The 10,057-nt window shown below is 30.6% G+C and overlaps 1 protein-coding gene across 1 annotated transcript; it reads right to left on the reverse strand.

Annotated features, from left to right (window-relative positions):
* Positions 1–1,543: 1,543 nt before the first annotated feature.
* LOC112692283 (trimethylguanosine synthase-like) lies at positions 1,544–3,524 on the reverse strand. Its single transcript, XM_025566907.1, has 5 exons — positions 2,745–3,524; positions 2,526–2,613; positions 2,308–2,439; positions 1,801–2,204; positions 1,544–1,693 (listed from the first exon to the last, which is right to left on the reverse strand). Exons 1-4 carry the CDS (start codon positions 3,093–3,095, stop codon positions 2,050–2,052), a joined length of 726 nt encoding a protein of 241 aa, XP_025422692.1. The 5' UTR covers positions 3,096–3,524; the 3' UTR covers positions 1,544–1,693; positions 1,801–2,049.
* Positions 3,525–10,057: the final 6,533 nt, after the last annotated feature.

The following is a 10,057-nucleotide window of genomic DNA, read 5'->3' on the forward strand; positions in this document are numbered from 1 at the left end:
TTGTGGTTTTGTTGTTTTGTAAACGGAAAAGACTTATTGTTTTGAAGTCTGGATTGACTTATGTTTTGTTTGGATTATTTACTGGAGACAATCGTTGCATAATTTTCATCGTTTTAACGATGATGACTATTAAACTCAGAAGTTTGTAAATTTTATCCAAATCTGGTAAAAAATACGTTACGAATAACACAGTCTTAGAAGTTAGTCTTTAAAATAGTCATAGGACGTTATATTGTTTAATTCACCTTTGTTAAATTTTAAAATGAATATGAAGTATATCGAATGGGTTCATCAAACAATATCAGTATAAAATATCTTCTAAATATTATTCTTTCACACCAAAATCTATGACATATACTCTGTAAAGGCTTGTGATTTTAATCTATACTACAATATTAAATACTTTAAACCGTACTACCATAGATTAAATATACTAATATAGTTATTTTTCTAAATGTTAAATATGAAGAAAATCGAAATCATTTTTTAATGTTAGGTAATTGTGTAAAAAGAATGATTGTATTATGTATAATATACATAATACAATCATTCTTTATATATATATATAATATATATACATTGTATATATATATATATTAAATCATATGAGTGCAAAGTTTGATTCATCCGTTGAAAATCGCTCATCTAATTTTTAAAATATTTAAAAAAATAAAATTCTAATAATTCTTGATTTAGAAGATTTCTTGATTTTAGAATTATGATTCATGTTTATATATTAATGCATAAAAACAGTTAAACATATATTATTCATAAGCCATATACAATTAATATTTTAATATTTTTTTATGCAGTAAATATCTTTGAATTAGGATTTTTTTAGCTACTTTTTAGACTTATATTACTAATAGTTAGTTAGAAAATTAGTATTAAGAGGAAAATATTAGGATTTCAAATTGAAAAAAATTCAAAATTTAAGACCATCCAATCAGATAAATAAAACTTAAATTATATAATAATTTTGATCAAAAGAAAATCAAGCATTTTTTTAATATATAGAATAAAAATAAAAATCATACAGTTATATAGTTAATCATAATATATTTTCATGTATGTATAATAAAACGATAGGTTGCAAAAAAAAAAAAATTGCAACAATAAGTTAAAATAAATCAAAAATGTTTGATGAACAAAAATACTAGTCATAGCAAGTATAACTTTAAAAAAAATAACGGTAATAAATCCACTGAACAAAAAAAAAAAATGTGAAAAGTATCACAATAACAAATGTATATAAATAAGAAAAAACTCAAAGGAAAAATGAGTTAAACTGTAAAATTGTAACAAAACATAAAAAAAGAAAAAAATTATAACATTAAAAAAATAAATAATAAATGATCATTTATGATTTTTATAAAATAGTTGAGGCGAAAAAACTCTGAGTAAGAGAAAAAAATCAAAACAGAAAAAAATGTAAAAAATGAAAAAGTAAAAAAAGATAAAAAAAACTCTATTTAAGAGAAAAAAACACAAAACAGGAAAAACATTTTTAAAAAAAAAGTAGAAACAAAAACATATTTGAAAAATTTTCCCGAAGTCAATTATTCAAAAAAAGTGTAGTTTTCTTCAAATAGGTGGAATATTCATTAAGGCCATTAGAACGTGACCACCGATTTTTATATCCTGTGTCCAATTCCACTTTTGTAGTGACGGCTGGTCCGAGTCGCCTGTTATCCTGCAACATAATAATAAGAAAACTGTGTTATAATGAGAAAATCATATTTGAACTTAGCTCAATATAATGTTGCTAAAAATAATTATAATATAATCAATTTTATTTACCTGTCGCAATTTCATATATATATTTGTGCAATTCTGTCGTCCATCGATCATCACGTCCTCGAACTCTACACGGTCGAAGTTTGTGTTTCTCGATAAATGTAAACACTGTTCTCGGTCAACGGTCTTCGGCACGTGTAGTACAGCTCGAGGAGCGATCTTCCTTGCCATACTTAAGATGCTTGACATGCCACCAGCTTCCTGGCTACACAGATCATTCACGTCGAAATGTCTGGAATAGCCGGGTCTGCCCTACGGCGGTGATGTCACCACTGCATCTGCTCGAACCCGGTCTAAAATGTGGAAACAATTGCCTACACGGAAGTCAATTTTTTCACTGACTCCGTATATTTCGGCATTTCGGCGGGCTAATTTGATTTTAGTCGGGTCGACATCAACAGCAATAACTAAAAAAAAAAATACAAAATTATAAATCGAACGTCATATTATATAAAATAGAAATGTTATATTAAATATTTAAAACAGTTATAAAAAAAACTTAGGTCTTACCACGATGACATGTCAGAGCTAACTGTATGGCATTGCCACCAGCACCACAAAAAGGGTCGACGACTGTGTTGAACGAGCATCTTGACGCCATGTGTGCCGCGAGTATTTCGAGACACACGGAAAAGAAACTTACTGAATAATGAAAATTATGTGTTAGCAAATATAATTAATTAAAGAATGACCTGAAAATTTTTTTTAATTTTTCGAATTTTACATACCTTCGTCCAACACAACGCCTTCGTCGAACCTCGAGAACAAGGAGTATCGCCTCTTCCAATATTTTAACCTGTTCGTCAAAGTATTGGTCTGAAAGTGTAACACATAAAGAAGGAATGATTAGAAGTTAGTGCTTAATATATAATATAATTATATAATGCTATAATATATATATTAATTATAATTAACTTAAAATATACTTTATCATAATTGTTACTGACCTTGGGTTTCTCCGTTGTCCTCGGGTCTGTGGGGCTGGTGACCGGTTCTTTCGTAGCTTCTGGGGGCGGTACGGCAATGGGGATGACTGAACAAGGCGCAGGCGGAAATATTTCCGTTTTTGTTGAACCAACTGTGGTTTGAACCCCAACTTCGGTGGTTTGAACCTCTATGTCAGAACACTTCGATGTCGTCTGCGTCCCGAAGTCGCGTCGACCGACTTTCTCGAAGTTCCACTCCATCTGCGAATGTCCATCCCGGGTTGTGACATGCGATTTTTCGACGGTAGTCGACGCCAAGATCACTTCTGGTGACCAAGTCGCTCGCTGCTGTCGACGAGGCCCGCAATTCATCACCTTCGCACCACTAATGTATAGAGTAACGGGGGCCTGGTCGTCTAACCCCGTTCCCTCGCGGTCGCTTGATGACGACCGAAGTGGGCCCGCTACGTTGGTTCCGGTTTTGACACCGGAACCACCCACTCCTGCCGACCTCTGGGGTTCCGAAGCCCCTGAGGCGGTAACAATACTGGACAATTAACAACTAATATTGTGGTTTTTTAAGTGATTTCCTTCACTACATTTTAACCCTACTGCCAGGGGGTTTTTGATCAAGGTTTTCCTTCCTCTAGGACGGCTGCCACCCAAGGCTGAAGAGCCCGCCCTACCCTTTGTTGAGAACCGCTTTGTCAGCCCTCAGTTCGTCGACCTGTCCAACATGGGAGACCCTGATGGTAGTAAACTACCATTGGCATAGCTCTCGGAACTGTTGAGGGACGCAAGCCCCCCCACCACGACAAGGTGGGTCCTCGTTGGGGGGGGGGGTTAGTCAAGACGTCACGTTAGATGTGAAGCATACCCAGCCCTACGAACAAGGCTGGGAAAAACAATATATTTCTTTTCTATATTTCTATAAGGGGTAACCGCGAGTGCTGTCTCGTACTTGCCTCAAAAAAATTTGTGACATTGAAAGAACAAATTATAGCGACTCGCCACCTGAAGCATTACCTCATCGACATATCCGGGTGGCGGGCTTATTGCCAGGTTTTAAGAGAAAAAAAAATCCCACCGTACTCTGGGTACCCACAGGTGGTGTTAAAAAAATGTCCTAAAATTTAAGTCAAAGAATAATGATTTCGTATTTTAACTGATATTACTTAAATTGAATGGAATTTATTCTAAAATAAATTTAATTCAGCAAAAAATAAATTATGTTTTATAATAAAAAAAACTAGAACTAAATTTTCGTGTAAAAACTTATTATGATAATATAACAACTAAAATTGACTACAAAAGTATAAACCATAAATAATTATAATTGTCTGTGAAAAATATACAAGATTCCAGGAAAACATATTCATGAGACTAATTGCTACAATACTGAATAAAAAATTTGATTTATGTTTATTTAACTATTTATTAAATAAGTCTACTTTTTTTTATTAAGTAACAAAATAAGAACTAACCATAAATATAGTAGGCACCTCTTAAATGCAGGTTAGTAATAACTTAAATACGCTTACTAGTATACTAGAATGAAAAATGTTAAAGAAAAAAATTTGTATCTGGCAATTGTCAATAATTCATTAAGAATAAGGTTTATAACTTAAAATAATAAATCATAATAATTATATAAATAATAATAATAATAAATTATTTATATTTACATATAATATAATCTGTATATATAAAACACTAAGCTGATTGACTGCTATCAACGCACAGCTCAAACCATTGGACGGATCTGGATGAAATTTGGCATACAGATAGCTATTATGATGTAGACGTGCGCTAAGAAAGGATTTTTCGAAATTTTGAGTTTAAAGAGTTGAAATCGGTTTAATATTTTTTGACCAGGTCGATAACTGCGCTATTGAAAATTAATTATCTTTTGTATATATAAAACAGTAAGCTGATTGACTGTTATCAACGCACAGCTCAAACCATTGGACGGATCTGGCTGAAATTTGGCATACAGATAGCTATTATGATGTAGACGTGCGCTAAGAAAGAATTTTTCGAAATTTTGAATTTAAAGGGTTGAAATCGGTAAATAAAACTATTAAAAAATTATTAAAAAACTATTAAAAATTATTTAAAAACTATTAATTTTATTTTTGGTAGTAAATGACGGGTATTGCATAAATATTAAACAAAAAGATCCTGCAACAAGTGCCAAAAAAAATAAGAATGTTAATTCAAAAAATTATTATGCATATCGGTTGATGATTAGACGCGATCAGGACTAAGTTATTTTACGATGCATAAGCTTTATCAACAATTCATGGTCGAAATATATATAAAGATAGATAGCGAACGATTTCGATACTTCGATTTCGATTCAATCAAAAAAAAGCTGCGTGCAAAAGATTCTCAAAACAATTGTTAGATATTGGAGATGGGAAAGTTACTACAGATCAAACGGGATGTATAAAATTACCGAACGATTTCTGCACAATCATTTATTCGCAAGATGCTCTCATTGACCAGGTATGTCCCAGTGTACACAGACAATACACAAATCATGAGTGGCTGGCAGGAAGAGCAATTTTAGTAGCAAAAAATGTGGAGGTCAACGAATTGAATCTCAAGATACAAAATTTGTTACCAGAAAACTTGGTGTTTTCAAAAATTTCAATAGATTTAATAAAATTTAATCTTAGCAGGTTACATACATTAATATACTTAAACCCGGCAACGACGGGTAATTCAGCTAGTATATTATAAATATATTTATATTTATAATAATAATAAATAAAAAGTAAATTTCTCAAAAATAACAAAATAAATTCTTTATCTAAGTGTTGACTTGAAAGGGTTGGAAAAAAAATAAAAGTTCTTACCTGGTAGAAATATCTGCCCGACATATTTCTGCATAGACTATCTTCAATGACTGGTGAATTCGCTATTTAAATAGTCGACGAATCGACCACTGTTCAGCGATATTGGGAAAATAGTCAACTAACAAATTAAAATCGTTTTAAAATTGAAACTTATAAGTATAAATGAAATTTTGGTGCCTTCAGAAAAAATTAGAAGGAAATTGTATGTGTTTACTTACAACTCCGTTGTTGATGTGACAAATATTTCATACGAACTATTGTCAAGTTGAAAAATTTAGTTTCAAAACGTCATAGCAACGTGTTATTGTTAATAGCCAATAAAAGTTATAATGCGAATGATATAATTTTTTTTCAATGTTTTCAGCATACCAATCAAAATCTAAAAGATTACTATTTTAAATGCGAAGATGTAAAATCTTCCGAAAATTGATGTCATGTATCAAAAACTGAATAAACTAAAATATTCGATAAAAAAACAAATTATGTTTTATAATAAAAAAAACTAGAATTAGAATTTCGTGCAAAAACTTATTATGATAATATAACAGCTAAAATTGACTACAAAATTATAAATCATAAATAATTATAACTGTCCGTGAAAAATATACAAGGTTCTAGGAAAACATATTCATCAGACTAATTACCACAAAATTAAATAAAAAATGTGATTTATGTTTATTTAACTATTTATACATTATAATTTATTAAATATACTTATACGTTTTGTTATGATAAGGCCCAAAAGTGTAGTAGGCATCTTCTTAAATGCAGGTCTCTACACGCTTATGAGTATAATATACTTGAATGAAAAAAGTTTAAGAAAAAATGTTGTATCTAGCAGTTGTCAATTATTCATTTAAGAATAAGGTTCATAAAACTTAAAAAAATTAATAAAAATAAATATATTTATATTTATAATAATAATAATAATAATAAGAGTCAATTTTTCAAAAAATTTAAAAGAAATTGTTTATCCTCATTTGACCCTAAAATAACAGTTTTCTTAAAATAATTTTTTCTTATATGTTTTATAGTGTAGGCTTGAAAGGGTTGGAAGTTCTTACCTGGTAGAAGTATCTGCTCGACTGATTTCTGCACAGATTATCTTCAATGACTGGCAAATCCGCTATTTTAAAAGTCAACAAGTCGACCTCTGATCAGCGATATTAGAAAAATAGTTACCTGATAAATTAAAATCGTTTAAATTTGAAACTTTAAAGTAGGTATTAATAAAACTTATGATGGCTTCAGAAAAGATTAGAAGGAAATTGAATGTGTTTACATACAACTCCGTTGTTGACGTGACAAATATTTGGTTTGAACTATTGTTAGGTTGAAAAATTAAATTTTAAAACGTCATAGCAACGCATTAGTGTTAATAGCTAGAGCAAAAACTTTCATGCATTTGCATATTGTTTCTAGTTAACTTAATTGTATGCTTGGTAAGTATAAAATACAATTTATAATATTTATGAAGAAATACTCAACATTTTTGTTGCATATTTCTGCCTCTTTGGACATTTTTTGGTTTAAGGGTCATATTTTTGATCCTAATATTAGTTTATTTATATATACTTTCATAATTTCGGTTTGATTATAAGAGCATATTTTAAGTGTTTAGTGCATAATATTATGGTTTATTATAAATTGAGCGCTTTATTGAATATTTTTCATGAATCAATGTCATCAATTTGTTATAAAATTATAATGGCGTTAGAGGTAAATGTTTATAACAATGGTCAGTATTTATTATGTCTATTAAAACGATTAGGTACAAAGATCATGAAGTAATACTACCACCTGAACCTATAATTACTCGTTGGGGGATTTGATTAGATACAACAGGTTATTATTGTAAACATATTCAAAGCATTCGAAATGTTTTTATAAAGTTGAATGACGATTCAGCTTCTATATTAAAAGTAATAAATATTTTGGACGACTAACAATCAGTGTTGAGGCTTATCTAGATAAATTAATGTATTATGACGAGTAATAAAAATATTTTACCTGTTGTATAATACTGAGATGGGGCCATAGACAAAAATAACTCCCCATAAGATTTAGTGCTAGTTGCGCTATTGGTTGGAGGCTTAAGGATCGAAGGGTAGTTTTATACTTATGACTTATTGGGCTGGTCATCATTATGCCCTACCCTAGCAAATATTTAAATGACGCCCCTTTCATATACTCGTACACTTAAATTTTATAAATTACTACATTGACGAAGCGCAACAGAATGAGCATGCCCTGGGTAATAAATACCGAGGCTGCTAGTAAAGGTGGTCTCGGAGTAACTGGTATTTCACAACGGTAACAAGCGTCGTATAGCTTGCGCACACATATATCGCATGCTCTGTCGTTAAATGTTACAAAGTGTAACAGAATTAAATTACATTATTGTAATACATTATGTTTTTTATATATATATAATATATTACTGATAACAAAATAATTTTTGTGTTTTGATTAATAATGTTTTTATTCCTAAGCATGCGATGCAATACAGATATTGTTATGTAAACAATTAAAACGAAAAAAACCTATAATTTTAGATAAATATTTATTTATAAAGTTGGGTAGTCTGGTCTAGGGTAATACTAAACGCATCATATGGTACGGTCTGGGCTAATATACACTAAACCTTACGGACTGGTCCAAAATGTTTTAATACCGAATCGAAAGTCCGGTTCACGGTCTATTTCACTAAATTTTATTTAATTACTGGTTCAGTCTGATCTAAAAATAATATGAAGCCGTCGCGTCGGTTTGGTCCAATTTTGATCTTTGATTAACGCTTAAGTGTGGTCCGACTTCGGTCCTCTGGTAAAATTTGTAGTCCGGTCTGGTCAAGGCCGGATTAAGCACCTATTGGGCCCAGGGGCTGAAATTTTATATGAGCCCTTTTAACAAAAGATGCTTTATAAAGCTGTTCGCTACGCTCGCAGAATGATATATTTTTTTTAACTATTTTAAAAGTTGTCAATTGCATTATAAAATTATAAAATGTATAGGTATATACAATTTATGTCTATATAACTACTAATTTTAGTATGATAAAAAATGTGTATCGGCTTAAAATTGTTTTGGCCCCTTTCACTTGAGTACTCGAGAGGGCCCCGGGGCTACCACCCTGGCTAGACCTCCCTTTAATCCGGCCTTGTGTCTGGTCTTGAAATAACGGACCGTGCGGAGCACTACTCGTTACTATAAGATTTCGTTGCGTTTTATTACGTTTTTACTCGGTGGCCAACAATAACAAGAGTTCTCGGTGAAACGTCACGGTCGTTTTAATATTTCTTATTACACGGCACTGGTATATACAGTACTAACCGAATTCGTAAAACAATTAATACACAATGTTAAGTATATTATTATTGAAACGCTGGAATATAAATCAGTCTTGCACAACGATCGTAACAGTCAGGGGTGTATACAGAAAATATTTTCTGGAGGGACTACTATGGAAAGAGTTAAATTACCACTGCTGTCTAAGATTTACTAACAAGACACAGTAGGTACTTGTCTACATTTCATTTACAGAATGTCCCAAAACGATTTGACGTTGGACGCAAATTCTAAATAAGCATAAAGCACCATTAAAATATAACAAACGTTTAAAATATAATTTTTAAGTTTAATAAAATATTTCGGGGGGGGGGGGCTGTAGCCCACTAGGCCCCCTCCCTATATACGCCATTGCACAGTGGATCAGAATATGTTTAAAATAGGACAAAAATGAAAAATGTTATGTTCATAATTGTATTATCTGTTGATAAATTTTGAAATTAGATGGGAAAAACTAAATTTTTATATATATCTTATCGTGAAATAAAAGTTTAATAAGCTGTATGACAAACGATAAATATATGTACATGAACGTTCAGTTTACTGACATTGTTTCTATTAGTAATGTTAACAATTTATTTTTTAGTTTTCATTTAGTCTATAAATTAAAAAATGGCATAATTTTATAGTTCTATAGGTATGCAATCAAAACAATAATTTGTTTTTACTAGACTTTTTTTTAAATATTTTATTTCTATATTAATCTTAGTTAATTTTAATATGCGTTATTTTTATTTTGTTGGTTAAATAGAAAATACTGGTAAACGTTGGAGTTTCAAATTTTACTCATATTTTTTCTTAAGCATATGAATTATGTGAAAAAAAAAATCAACTGCCTATTTGACACTGATCTAATATTGAATAATATTAAAATCGTTTTTTTAATTATAAACTTTCCACGGTTTACTCGAAGACAATTATATGAAATATATACATAGGTTTCAACAGAGAATATAAGTACAACACTTCTGAATTATGTTAATTCTGAGCAAATTTGGTCTTCCGTCAAACCTTCATGTGTACATCATTACTTAAAATTGCTCAAAAATAGGATACTAACTTTCATTAGTGAATTCCGAAAACGATAACAAAAATGCTTTTGTGCTTTGGTGTCTTATTGTTAAA

Source organism: Sipha flava, unplaced genomic scaffold (genome assembly GCF_003268045.1).
Source record: "Sipha flava isolate LNK unplaced genomic scaffold, YSA_version1 72_pilon_pilon, whole genome shotgun sequence".
Classification (NCBI taxonomy): domain Eukaryota; kingdom Metazoa; phylum Arthropoda; class Insecta; order Hemiptera; family Aphididae; genus Sipha; species Sipha flava.